The sequence below is a fragment of the Agelaius phoeniceus genome, chromosome 4 (assembly GCF_051311805.1).
Source record: "Agelaius phoeniceus isolate bAgePho1 chromosome 4, bAgePho1.hap1, whole genome shotgun sequence".
NCBI classification, from domain to species: domain Eukaryota; kingdom Metazoa; phylum Chordata; class Aves; order Passeriformes; family Icteridae; genus Agelaius; species Agelaius phoeniceus.
In genome coordinates this window covers 64,348,278-64,362,418 of record NC_135268.1, presented here as the reverse complement: position 1 = coordinate 64,362,418, position 14,141 = coordinate 64,348,278, and the positions used below count along the sequence as shown (strand labels likewise).

The 14,141-nt window shown below is 51.5% G+C and overlaps 1 protein-coding gene across 1 annotated transcript; it reads left to right on the top strand.

Annotated features, from left to right (window-relative positions):
• The first annotated feature begins 3,795 nt into the window (after positions 1–3,795).
• On the top strand, positions 3,796–6,376 carry LOC129120907 (homeobox protein HMX1). Its single transcript, XM_054633727.1, has 2 exons — positions 3,796–4,122; positions 5,802–6,376. Exons 1-2 carry the CDS (start codon positions 3,861–3,863, stop codon positions 6,374–6,376), a joined length of 837 nt encoding a protein of 278 aa, XP_054489702.1. The 5' UTR covers positions 3,796–3,860.
• The last annotated feature ends 7,765 nt before the right edge of the window (positions 6,377–14,141 follow it).

The window sequence follows — 14,141 nt, the reverse complement described above, 5'->3', positions numbered from 1 at the left end:
CTGCAAAGATCCGGGCTCCAAATCCCGCGGTCCTTGAAAGCAAAGGGGAGCAGAGGTTAGGGGTGCGAGCGATAAAGCCTGCCTTTCCTTTTGCTTCTATTTTACGACACATTGAGGCAGCGAAGGGAGAGCGAGGGGAGACATCAAACACGGGCAGGGTAATTGCATTCACATTGTGGAGCCGCTCCGCTCCGCTCCGCTCCGTGCGGGAGGCGGCCGGGCAGCGGCGGCACTGGCCGGCCCGCCAGCACCGTGACTCGCTGGAGGCTCTTGTCACACTCACATACGCGTTTTCGGCCCCAGATATAGCCAGCCCTCCGTCTGCTAATTCCCCACCGAGCCCGGCCCCAAATCCCCACTTCTGTCCGCCCTCTGCGCGGCAGCCGCTGTCGAGCTCAGGAGCCGTCGGAGATGGTGATGGGGGGACACCCCAAGGGCACCCCACGCCATGCGGGCATCCCAGGCCAGTGGTGGGCACGAACCACTGCTGGAAGCCAGGATTGTTCGTCCCAGGCCAGTGGTGGGCACGAACCACTGCTGGAAGCCAGGATTGTTCATCCCAGGCCAGTGGTGGGCACGAACCACTGCTGGAAGCCAGGATTGTTCATCCCAGGCCAGTGGTGGGCACGAACCACTGCTGGAAGCCAGGATTGTTCGTCCCAGGCCAGTGGTGGGCACGAACCACTGCTGGAAGCCAGGAGTGTGTTCAGCCCAAGAGACCCCACTGGCAGCGGGGTCGGGGCCACAGCCCGCGGCCGCCCCGCACCTCGCGGAGCTCCGCTGGACCTGGAAGTCTCCGACATCTCGGAGAAAAACACGTACCTGGGAAAGAGACAGAGCCAAGGATGGGGAAAAAATAAGAGCCCCCAACACCTCTAGTTTAAACCCGGTCTCAAAGCCAGCTCTGTAGAAAACACGTGGTTCTATCTCCCTCCTGACCCACCGGAGGCATCAGGACCTGCGCAGGGAAAGTCCCTCCATTCTCCCGCCTGCAAAAAATGAAGATTTACTGTGCCGCAAAGAGATGGCCGAGGAAGAGAAGGCAGTGGGGAAGGGGAGGTTTCGCTTCGCCGTGGCCGCGCTGAGCCCCGGCGGGGACGGCCCGGGAGCGGCGGCACGGCCCCTGCCCGGAGCGGGACAGCCCGGGGTGGTGGCAAAGCCCTGGGCACAAGGGAAGCCCTCCGCCCCCGCTGCCTCCGGGTAGGTGACTCCGAAAGGCGTAAGGGCAGCGGCCAAGGATGCTTTTCTAATGTTAAATTAAGAAAATACCGTCATTGCATGCTTTTTCTGCTTCCTACCCTGATGGATGGCTGCGGGAGACACACGCCCTTTTTATTCTCATCATCATACTAAGCAGTAAGGATAGGGAGCCTGAAATGTTAGTAATGCCACTATAGCAATGCAAAAAGTGTGTAAACATAATTACACGCTTAAAAAATCCCCAATAAACACGGACATGCATGTACAAGTGCTGCATTTGCAGGTATAGAATTATACTCATCCTGAGTTTGTTTCAGGAATACATCTGAGTATACACGATTTTCACAAGCACGGTTCAGCATTATTGCACCCCAAAGAGTTATACGTTATATTAAAGAAATATGGAGGGGGGTGGGGAAAGCAAGAGCAAATTTAATCGTGGTGATTTTATTAAACTATTTATAAGTGGAAAGCAGAAAATATTACATAAGTTGCATGGTCACGCTGTAGGGACACTTTACGAAAAATGGGTATGGGACACAAGCATATCTTTTATAGATGTGCAGATTGCATATGTTATGTACAGAAGCAATCACGGGCCACATTTTTTTCTTTATTCCAGAAAGCACACATATATTTTCTGAGTCTGGCAGTCAAATAGAGTTCACGGTTTATGAATGCATAAGAACTATCGGCCAAACCCGTATTTTCTATGCAGGAACAAGCAAAATATGCAAAGCATAAAAGTCGTAATATTTATTAACGTCACTTCTGTGCAACAAGTGACAAATGCTCTGTCGCCCGGCTTACAACTCACTAGACTGCCCTCGGTCTCTGCCCAAGTAAGAGAGAATTCTCACTTTTCCAGAGTCCATTTCAGAGCTCGGGCTGTTTGTATCTTTCTGGAGCCGTTGGAAGGGGAATTATTCCATTATCTTTTTTTTTTTTTTTTGAGGGGGGGGGGTTGCTTAATTTTTTTTTTTTTTTTTTTAATGCTCTTTCAAAAAGAGGCCCTGACCTCAAAGGTCCCCACTGTCACTCCGGGAAAGGAGCGAGACCGCTCCGTGGCGGGGAGGCCGGCTCGGCTCGCGGCTGCGCCCCTGCCCCGCCGGACACTCCCGCTGGGCACCACCGGTGCCCCCGTTCCACGGCGGGAGGGGGAGGCGGGGCCTGGGGATGGGGAACTGGTCCAGGAGTACCGCAAAGGGGAGCAAGGAGGGACCCTCCGGCAGAGGAGGAGAGGCTTGACCAGCAGATGCGCATCGCAGGGGCATCTCTGTACTCACCCAAACCTCCACGCGTCTCCGACGTGCGCTCTGGACCGAGTTGCCCCTCCACTAATCTGGCTCGCCTGGTCCCAAGGGAAAAGGCAGAGGGCGACCCTCCTGCTCCGGCGCCCCGCAGCCAGGGGGACTTTGGTGGGGTTGCCGGGGTCCATGTCCCAAGGCTGGCTCCAGAGGCTGGGAAAAAGAGGCAGGGGAGGAGGACTTTAGAGCTTCCCATGAAATGGTATTACAGTAAGATAATGATAAAAAAGTCGGGCTGAAGAGGGGTAACGCCAGGAACCACGGGGCTGGGTGTCTCTCTAAATAAACTACACAGACACCAGATGGACATCTATAAAATAGATCTGTATAGGTACATACACATATATAAGGTAAGCAAAACGGACCTCGGGAGACCCCTCAGAGGAGAGTCCTCTCCCCTTCCTAGCACGCACCGTCCCCTCCACCGGCAGGACACCCACTGCCTGCTCACGGGAGCAGCCGCCCCTCCGCCACTCTCCCAAAATCTACTCCAACGCCTCAACCAGGGGGCTCCGGGCTGAGGACAACCTCACCGCTCCGCCGGCAGCCCGCGGGGCCGGAGCCGGCTCTCCGGGCGGCGGAGGGCGCATCTCCTCCGTGCATCGCCGCCGCCGCCACATGAAAGCGCTCGGCGGGGGGTGGGCGGGGGTTATTATTATTAATGATATTAATGATATTAATATAAGCGCCAAGTCCGCGGCGCCGATTGGCTGCCGGAGCTGCCCGCTCAGCCCGCTGCAGCCAATGGAAAGCCCGGGATGAGGAGCGGCCAAGCCCCCCCGGCTGCGGCCCGTGTGCCGGGGCCGCCGCCGCCGCCCCCCCGCGCCGGGATTTGCTCCCTAATTGACCTAAATAAGGAGCTCGTGAACGGCGGCCCCGGGGCGGCGCGCACTCACAGGGACACACAGACACACACACGGACACACAGACACACACGCACACGCCCGGCAGCGCCCGGCGCCCGCCGCTTTCCCCGCGCGGATCCCATTCGGCGCGGCGCTCCGCCCACCGCAGGATCCCCCGCTCCTGCCCGCCGTTTAACTCGCATGACATTTTTATTTCGTTATTAGCGTTTTCGCGCAGAATCTGGCGCCTCCGATGGGTTGTCGGGCTGCTTTTTTTTTTTTTTCCTTCCCCGTTCCCTTCCCCTCCTCCCCCTCCCCCCTCCCCTCCTAGCTTGCAGGAAATGATGGCAAACCGCGATCTGAAATGATTACTCCGGAAAAAAACGCTTTTATACCAGGAGAGCATCCACGGGGCTAGGCAGAGGCGAGAGGCGGCCGCGGGGCAGCGGGGAGCCGAGCAGCCAGCCGCCGGCGGAGCCGGGACCCCCTCCCGCACTTCTCTCCGACGATGCCGGACGAAGCCACGGAAAACGCCGGCTCCACCTCCGCCCGCGTCTCGTCCTTCTTCATCGAGGACCTGCTGGGCACCGAGGGCACGGCGGGCGGCGGGGCGCGGCGGGCGGCGGCGGCGGGCGGCGGGCGCGGGGGGCCGCGCTGCGGGCCGCCCTCCCCGCTGCGCATCGGCGCCCCGGGCTGCCCGCTCCGCGACGCCGCCGTGGGCTGGTACCGCCGGGCGCACGCCGCCTTCCTGGGCTGCGCCAGCCCCGACAGTAAGTCGCCTTTCCCCACCCTTCACCGCCGGGCCCGGCCGGGGATGGGGATGGGGATGGGGCTGGGGATGGGGCTGGGGCTGGGGGTGTTCCTGCTCCCCCCGGGGTGGGGGGTCCGCGTCCCGGAGCAGGCCGGGGGGGGATGCACGGAGTGCCCCCGCAGCCCCCGCCCTGCCTCCCCGCTTTCGGCCGCTCGGGGCAAATCTCCGGAAATGCTCCCTGTGTGTCAGGCACCTGGAGCCTCCGCCCCGCCGCCCAAAGTGTAAACAGCGATTCTTGGCTTGCTTGGGGATTTTTTTTTTCTTTCCCTTTCCCTCCCCCCATCTCTCTTTTTCTTTCTCTATTTTCTCTCCTTTTATTTTTAAAATATTTTTTTAGAGGCAGGTCTGGCTGCTTTTTTTCTTTTTTTCTTTTCTTTTTTTTTTTTTTTTTAAGTCCCCATCAAGCCGGAAAGCTGGGAGCACCGGCAGCGCAGTGGAGACTTTGGGAAGCCGGGGGAGCAGCTGGGCTCGGTCCCGGCCGACCCTTCCCTCAGAGCCAACCCCGCTGCCCTCCGCCCGCAGCGCGGCCTCTCGCTGCAGGCATCCCAATGGAGAGGGTGTTGGAGCAGAAGCCGGGGTTCGGGGCAGAAATTAACATATGACAGAGTGAACGGGCTGCCATTAGTGGTTATTTTCTGTCTCCTGATAGAAAAAACATTGCGCCTCGGCGCATCTCTGTGACCTTATACGAGCCTGCAGAAATCTCATGATTGCTCAATAAGGAAAAGAGGCGTGATTTGTAATCCAAATAGTTTCTTTTTACATTAATGGACTTATTAATAGTTTTAATTTCTCTCAGAAGTACATATAGAGACAGCAAAGTACTCCAGAAACAACTGCGCTTTTTTTTCCCTTTTTTTTCTTTTTTTTTTTTAATTCTGTTTCCCTCTATTCTATAAAGAGTAGGAAATATTTTTTCCCTTTTAAAATTGTAATTGGAATGCACAGTGTTGGAGACTCCATGGAGGTATGTCCCGATACTGGAATAGTTGTCCCCATCCATTAGCTTTTTTAAGTCCAGAATAATGTGAATTTTTTTTTTTTTTTGCCCCACTCTATATACACACGGACGCACTATTTTGCTTACCCCTCTGACACAATATACTTACTCACAAATGTACTTTTAAGTATGTATGCGTGCATGCGTGTGTAAATATAGACGTGCGTATATAAATAAGAGGTCACGCGTACATATGTATGTATGTACACACATTCCTCTGTGTACATACATATATAAAAATTACATACGTACTTCTGGATATCCACGTGTGTGTTTACACTCAGGAATGCCTTTCATGATTTGAAAACAGCCCATGGGGGTGTTACATGCATACACAGGAGTGCGTTTATGTGTGTACTCACATATGCAGAACCACGAGCATGTCCGTAGATCAGTACATTTATATACATAAAATACAGGGCTGTGTTTCCATATAAGCATATGTGCATGTGTGTGTATACACAGAAATATTTGGGAGTTTATCGGAGGAGGCAGAGCAGCGGCAGGAGCCTTTACCCGGGCCCCTCGCTGCCCGGCCTTGCTCCGGTTTCCCCTCCCGGTGAGCAGGGAGGGCGGGCGGGCTGCGCGATGCCCCTGCTCCCTCCATGCCTGCAGCCCCCCTCTGCCTCTCTTTGCAGCCAGCGACCGGGACTCGCCGGAGCTGCCCGAGGAGCCGGCGGAGCGGGCGGGCGGCGGCGGGCGGGCGGCGGGCAGAGCCGCGGCGGGCGGGCGGCCGGGGCCGGGCGGCCGCGAGGAGGAGGAGGAGCGCGGCGAGGAGCCGGGAGAGCCGGAGCAGCGCAACGCCGGCCGCAAGAAGAAGACGCGCACGGTGTTCAGCCGCAGCCAGGTGTTCCAGCTGGAGTCCACCTTCGACGTGAAGCGCTACCTGAGCAGCTCCGAGCGGGCCGGGCTGGCCGCCTCGCTGCACCTCACCGAGACCCAGGTGAAGATCTGGTTCCAGAACCGCCGCAACAAGTGGAAGCGGCAGCTGGCCGCAGACCTGGAAGCGGCCAACCTCTCCCACGCCGCCCAAAGGATAGTGCGGGTCCCCATTTTGTACCACGAGAACTCGCCGGCGAGCGCCTTGGGCTTCACCCTGCCGCACATGTCGCCCCCCTTGGTGGGCTTCTCCAGCGGCGTCAGCTACCCCCTGGGCACCTTCCCCGCCGCCTCCCTCCCTTTCCTACGGTCGCAGATGACAGGACTCGTCTGAGCGCCCACCTCTGCCGGGACAGCGGCCCCCTCGCCCCCTCCCTCGGCTTCCAGCTCCACCCCCCTTCCTCCACGGACTTTTTATTTTCAACTTACACGTTTCTTGATTTTCTGCTTTTTTGATTTTTTTTTTTTTTTAACGTGCAATAAACTTACTCTTGGGGTTGACTCGGAGCGTCATGCGGCAGCCCGGAGGGAGCCGAAAGGACTTGCAAGACCCCAGCCATGCACAGGGATCAGGTCGGCGGGGCTCTCACCGCCGCGCATCCAAAGAGAATCCAGCCCCGCGGCAGCGGCAAAACGCTCACGGCCGGCCCGGCCCGGGGCTGACGCAGGCCGGCGTTTTCCGGGGGGGAACAGACTCCCCCGAGCCTTCCTCCCGCACCCCGCGGAGCTGCCGAGCGTGACACGAATGTACGGAACAGCTCGGCCGAGCCCCGGGGCCCCGCCGCGGCCGAGAGACTTCCCCGGGACCTGGGGGGCCCGGGCCAGCGCTCCCGCCGGGGAAACCTTTCAGCCTCCCCGCTGCCCCAGCAGCTTTCCGTGCAGAGCGAGGGACCCTGCTGATCCCGGCCTCCAGCAGCTTCTCCAGGGCCCTTTGTTTTAGCCACTCAGCCCGTACATATCCCCCTCCCGTCGTTACTCTCATTTCCATACTGCCGACACCCAAGCATGTGCTGGTGCCCCCGGTCCTTCTCGATGCAGAAGTTTTGATTTGAAACAACTTGAAGGCAAAGTGTTGGAAAGAATTCGCCCTGCTGAAATCCGAGCTGTGAGGATTTGGTTTCTTTGTTTTCGTTTTATTTCCCTGGCAAATTATCGGCTAAAATACACGGGTTTATGTATACACATATATATGTAATTCTACATACCGTATTTTACAAGTGGATTTGCCACTTTTTTTTTTTAATCTCCTGGAGAGGTTGAGGAAAGCTCACCTCGACTTGTCCGTCTCTTACGAGATCGGTTTGTGTAATCGATTAATAATTCACTGGCAATTAAAAAGAAAGGAAAGAAAAATAATCAGATGGGAACAGTCTGGGGACCTGTATTGTCTGATTATGCAAGCAAACCTGTAACGTGATATTATATGAAGTATTATGCATGCCAAGTTATTGTTTTTCTTTAATAACTGTTTTGTTTTCCCCCTCCTACCCACTCCTAAAATGAATTTCTGGACTATCATTATTTCTAAAAGTTTGAATTTCTTTTTTTCCAAATGTTGAGGGGGAAATGACCTTATAAAACTCGGCCTTGGTGGAAAGTCAAGCTTTGATCGTACGTTCCAGGGCATAATCAGCTGCAATTGAACCAACCAGCTCGGAGCACTCGGTGTCCCTGCAGGCAAGGCCAGGTCCTGGATCTGCTGGGGAATGTGCATGTGGACCTGTCTCCTGTGAGGAAGGGCGATTTTATTCTTACTCTTTCCTACGCTTTTCATTATAACTGGAGCAATCTTTTTCTGGTTATGAAATCGATCAACAAGATGTGGTGGAGCTTCAGCTTTGATAAAATACCCTAGAAGAAGGGTCAGGGGTGGACTATAACTTCGACACATTTTTGGACTTTCCCCCCCTTTTTTTTTTCTTTTCCTTTTTTTTTTAAATATATTCTTTTCTTTTCTTTTTTTTTTTTTCTTTTTTTTTTCCCTCTGCTTTGGCAGAAATATGCCTCTGAGCACCAGCCTGTGCAGTTGAAGTCAGGATGTTGCAAGCCTCAAAACCACTCGAGAATTGCATATAGATGTATCCATAGATACATATATTTATAGGTTCCTGAGAAAAGTACTAAATTGCTGGGATACTGGTTTCCACGTAAGCCCCGTTTCTGGAAGCTGTTTTCTTTTGAAGTTATTTTTTTTTTCAGTTTTCTTTTCTCTTTTCTTCTCTCTTTTTTTTTTTTTTTTTTTTCTTTTTTATCTCTTTTTTTTTTTTTTTTTTTCCAACTGATGCTGATCTCACCCTGAAATCTCCGGACATGTTCGCCAGCCGTATTCTTGGCATATCTGTCAAACACCCGAATTTGAGACGAAAACTTCTAAAGCCTGGTCCCCGAGCGGTGTAAGAAGGATCGGGCAGAGGCGAAGTTGGGGACGTCGCTGCCGCCGGGCTGGACTTCAGCCTTTTGGTGCCAGAGGAGGTGACTTGGGGCGATGTTTCTTCCTCAGGGCGCAAGCACTTGATTTTGATGCCGTTCAAAGCCTGGCTGCCCCTGGAAGAGAGCGGCTAAACCTTTTTTTCCCGTCATATCCAGCTCCCCAGATCTCCCAGTGTTACCTACTGGAGTAAAATCCTGACTCACTACAGTCATATCAGAGTAGATTGTAATCCAACGAGAAATTTAACATGCCTGCCACTCTCCACATGCCTTTTCTTTGGAGTAACATATGAGATTATTATACTTCTGATTCTACTAAATATTCTTTCCTTGAAGTTAAGGAACTGGCAGGGCTAAATGATCAATCGGATTTTTAAAATGTGTTTTGACATTAGTATGTTTGTTTTTTAAAGATGTGCTGATTATATCAATAAACAGATTTTTTTCATACACTGTATTTGTAACTTATGATCATGGTAAAATATTAAAAGGTGCAAGATGTGAATTCATCTAAGAAAAAGTGCTTACTTATGCCTTATTCTGTACATGCAGAAAATGATTTATAGTGGCTTATTAAAAGTATGTGCTGAAAGTAGGAACATCTACACCTCAGGTTTCTTTACCTTGTAGCTTTTGTTATGATACTTTTCCCTGTATCTGATGGCAAGAAATTTCTGCTGGACGCAGAGAAACACCTCGCACCAGATGCAGTGCCTGAGGTGTGTGCATTGACTATTTCAAAATAGATAAAACCCCCACAACCGAACACCCAAGCCCAACCCTCAAATCAGGACAGCAAATTCCTCACAGTTTCCTTCCTTGTGTGTATTTTTTAATTAAACAAATTAAAAAGGTAAGAGTCACATGCTTTGTGCTGTTCCTGCAAACAGAAAGGTCTAAGAAAAATGTTGATGGACTGTAAAGCTCGAAGTACTTTTGCAAAGGCTGTTTATGACATATAGAGACATACGTTGCTGCTTTATAGATCAAAGCAACCTCAGAATAGCTTTAAAATAAATCCAGTTATACTACAGCTGTAATATTATTATGCAGCATAAATCCTTGTCTGTTGACATTTATTTAATGAATGTTGCTACAACAGCTTAGCTAGATGGCACTCCAGAGGCGAGGCAAAGGAGAACCTTGCCAGATTACTCACAAAGACAACTTGTGTTTATTGGACGCTAATAAAAATAATCAGTGAGAAGATTTTTTTTTTTAAGCGAAGCAAACGACAATCAAAATAGAATCTGAACTGCCCTTTTGAAATAAATTCCTAGCGTAGCTTCAGTAAGACGTTATTATTAATTACACTTTAAATGAAAATGATCGATATGCTGGAAAGCACCTTGTTAAATGGCTACTTTGCAAATGGTACATTGCTCACCGGTTTAAGATGGTCCATAACTTTTCTCGTAGGCACGAGTCTAAAATATTCATGCAAATCAATACTTGATAAATCTCATAGGTGCGTGCTGGCTCCACTGTTCAACAATATATTTGGATCGATTCTTTTTTTTTTTTTTTTCCTTTTCTTTTCCACTGCATTATCTTGGAATAGTCTGTCTGTACCCCTGCCAATGTGCCCCATCGATCGGAGGGAGACTCGCCCCAGACTCCGGCGGACCCGCAGTGTGCACTGCTGTCAGCCTCAAATTAGATCCAGGCAATATTCCTACATTTCCCTTCCCATTCCAGACAAATGTAACTTTATGGTGGATGTCTTAATGCTTCCTTTAACTGTCCTGAGTTTCTCAACTCTGCTTACGGTTTAATTTCTATGTAGTGAGATACATGAAGGTCTATTCAAAAGATATAAATGAAAATTTAGATGTCCACCTGAAATCTTTTCTTTTCTTTTCTTTTCTTTTCTTTTCTTTTCTTTTCTTTTCTTTTCTTTTCTTTTCTTTTCTTTTCTTTTCTTTTCTTTTCTTTTCTTTTCTTTTCTTTTCTTTTCTTTTCTTTTCTTTTCTTTTCTTTTCTTTTCTTTTCTTTTCTTCTCTTCTCTTCTCTTCTCTTCTCTTCTCTTCTCTTCTCTTCTCTTCTCTTCTCTTTTCTCCTCTTTTCTCCTCTTTTCTCCTCTTTTCCTTTCTTTTATTTTCTCCTCTTTTCTCCTCTTTTCTCTTCTTTCCCTTTCCCTTTCCCTTTCCCTTTCCCTTTCCCTTTCCCTTTCCCTTTCCCTTTCCTCTTTAGCAATTCCAGCCTCCTAAGCAGTTGGGGATTATTGGCTTTATTCGGAATCCCCCTCCAGATTTTTCCTCAGGTATCAAGTACGGTGTTTGGAGGAAGGCAGTTTAGCAGAGGGTTCTCAACTGATCTCAGAGGGAAACAGAATTTCCAAAAGGGATGCTCTGTCCCGGGGCACGCACAGACAGCTCTGTCCCGATCTGCCCGTGCCCGACACCTCCTGGGCCGGAGCATCCTCTGAGCGAGCCCAGCTCCCCAGGAAAGCCTGTGGCTGTGTGACGCCTGTATCTGCCTTCCTGGGGAGCTCCTGGGAGAGTTGCTTTCCCTCTGCTGATGCCGTTTTCTGCCCTCCCTCCCCCGATTCCTCCCCGGGATGCCCGGCGCAGGAATGGGATGTTCTGCTGCCCGAACCTCTCTGCCTGCTCCAGCGGGGCCCTGCCGGGGTGATGGGAGACCACAAGAGGAACCCGCAATTCATGTCCTGCCACTGCTGAACCGCTAAAGAGAGTTTTATTCAGGGACCAGCAGCGCCAAAGCGCCCGAACCCGCCTGGTGCTTTTAATGAGCTTTTCAGACAGCGCTTCTGTTCGAGACGCTCTCGCCGGGGCTGCGTCCCGGGAGAGCATCGGAGATGATGATCGAGAGAGCGCTGCGAGGTGCCGCTGAGTCCGCAATCGCCAGGGTCTTACTTACAAGGGGATGTGAAATCCAGGGAGGGACTCTTGCCCTCGAGTACCTCGGCGGATAAACCAAACTCGATTCTGTAAACCAAGCAAAACCAGACTCTATGGCGTTTCAGTACCGTCTAATCAGATTTCATTTCCATCAGGTTTGGAGCAAGAGACTTTTTGTGCTCTGAGCTAAAATGGAAATATAGATAGGCATGACGAGTGATTTCTGGTAAAAAGCTTTCCCAGGTGAAAGGTTTCCACTCTGCACGATGTTAGCTTCTAGCCAGGATTATGTTACTAGAAGGAAAAGGTTGGCTCTTCCCTCCCCGCCGCTGTGCGTGTCACCGGCCTCCGTGTCCTCACACGTCCCAGACAACGAGGTTCTTTACAAACAAAATGCAAATGAAGCGTGGGCGGAAAGAGGACCAGCGTCGGAAAACCTCCACCGACAGCAGGAAAAGCTGTTCCTTGTGACCGACAGCCCCGGGAGGGACCCGCGGTGGCAGGGAGCGGTGCTGGGGGGGATGGCCGTGAGGGATTCGCTCTCTGGCCTCTCTGAGCCCAGACCCTCCTTGCTCGCTCGGATCCCCTCAGAACGGCAAGGTGCCGCCAAAGTTGCTCCTGCCCACACCAATCTCTCCCCGCGGCTGCTCCACGCGTCCCGGGAACCATTCGTTGGGAAAAGCTCCTGAATTTTGGGAAAGACTCTCTCCCCTCCGCCCGGTCGGACATTGTTCCCCACATTAACTCCGCTGAGAGGGCAGGTTCGCATTGTGTTTCTGGGGGTCCGCAGTGGGTCCGGGGGTTTCTGCAGCCTTCCCATGCCGCTCCCTGTGCGGGAGGACTCTCCGCAGGTGGTGGTTTGGGTTGTGCAGGACACGCTCTGCCTGTTGGTCTTTAGATTGCCCCGAAGGTAAGAGTGACCCAGCAGAGGACATGAGGAGGCCGTGTTGGACCTGGCTTGTAGAACTCGCTGCAGGGGGAGGACCCCCCCGTATCCTCTTGTGGCCAGTGAATAGATTCCAACTTGTCCCAGGGGCTGAAGAGATCCGGCTCTGTAGCGTGCTCCCTGTGCACGAAGTTTGTCGGGGAAAAACAAACAAAACCAAAACCAAATCCAAACCCAAACCAAGCCAAGAAACCAAACCAATCAACAAACAAGCAAACAAAAAGAAAAATAAACAAACCACGAGAAGAACCCAAACGAAACTAAAAATACAAAAAAAAAACCCAAAACCCCGGGCTTGAAAAGTGGGTCTGGGAATGGATGACAGACCATGGATGGATGACAGATTCCAGCAGGGTGTTATGGGACCGCATCTCCCAGGGCTGGGCTTGGACTGCGCCGGGAGTTGAGGGCGCTGTGGTGAAAAAAAGATTAGGTAGTAAAACTTATGTCTCCTTCATCACTTTCTTTCTTATTTCTGTCTTTTTCAACTTTTCTCTTTTTTTTCCAAGAAAATGTCTTCTAGGAAAATACACTGAATCAAGACATTCGCTTTATTAGGACGGATTTTTTTTTTCTTTTTGGAACTAGAAGGGGAAATGGTTTGCAGCAAGAACAGATGTGAGCACCTGGGACGTGCCTCACTCACAGGCAGCGCAAAGGGAGGCCGAGACAGGAGCGCAAAGAGCGACCCGACCTGGCGTCCAAGGCTCCCATGCTCTTAGTTTTACCATTTCAGACCAAATTTCTTAAATTATATTTTCAGCTGCTTCTTCGCATTTTGTAACTCTCTTTCCTGGGTCATTCCCTTGGCCCTTCCCCTCTCTCTCTCAAATGGATATTTTGCTCTGATGAAACGCCCAGTTCGTATAGGAAACTGCAAGACAAATGCAACAAGTTCGGGTATTTGGCCAATAAGTCCGTATTGATGGAAGACGGACACATTTCTTTTTCGGCTGGTGGAAAATGTGCAGGTCTCCAGCAGAAGGCTGCATTAAAATTTGAGTACATTCATAAAGTGAAAAAAAAAAATTAATGAAAAAGAGCTGAAACCCGCTCTCTCAAGTACCAATGCGTTAAAGATTAACGCAGTCCAAAGCCTTGAGATGCCCCTGATTTTAGCTCATGGAATTTCTACCATCACAATTTCTAAAAGCCTGTCAGCACTTCTATTGTCAACTGTTTTCCAAGGACTTCTCGCTTTCCCTCAGCAGTTTTCGTGGTGGAAACCTCGAGACCCGCACTAAAAGCCGTTGGAAGCATTTCCCCGGCTTTGCACGGAGAAGCAGAAGGGGAGAGGTTTCCCTGTGATGCACAACGGATGGCGCCTCTAAAATCGCTGGGCGTCCTGCCTCGAGTCGTGCAAACGGGTTTTAAACGCTGCAGTGCTGGGACGTGTGGGAAGCAAAAGTTCTCAAGGCAGTACAGAAACACTATCGATCCTTGTCCAGATTGCAGAGCTCAGGTGAACGCTTCTGCATGTCCCAGAGGCGAATTCACCTTGCAGAACTCACACACCCACGCAGCCGGCCGGCACTTTCTCATGTGGAAGCTGCAGAAGGGCTCTGCTGACCCGCGGGGACAGCAGGGGATGTAGAGGGGATGGTGAGCTGTGGGGGGAATGTGTGGAAGTTATCTGTGGATTTTGGGGTGGCCTGACACCACGGGGCTCCTTGGGAGGAAAAAAAGGAAGTGATGAAAAAAAGATTAGGTAGTAAAACTTATTTTTCTCCCCAGGGGAACGATGTGTATTCAGTCTGAGAGTCTGCAGGTGAAAAGACCACAGGGAAGAGACTGACTGTATGAACTACTGTCCTCCTTCCTTCCTTCCTTCCTTCCTTCCTTCCTTCCTTCCTTCCTTCCTT

Excerpts from the sequence above, each read along its gene's own strand:
- LOC129120907 (XM_054633727.1), top strand. The coding sequence starts at position 3,861 with ATGCCGGACGAAGCCACGGAAAACGCCGGCTCCACCTCCGCCCGCGTC. Across the intron at positions 4,123-5,801 it reads GGGCTGCGCCAGCCCCGACA|CCAGCGACCGGGACTCGCCG; the intron begins GTAAGTCGCCTT and ends CTCTCTTTGCAG.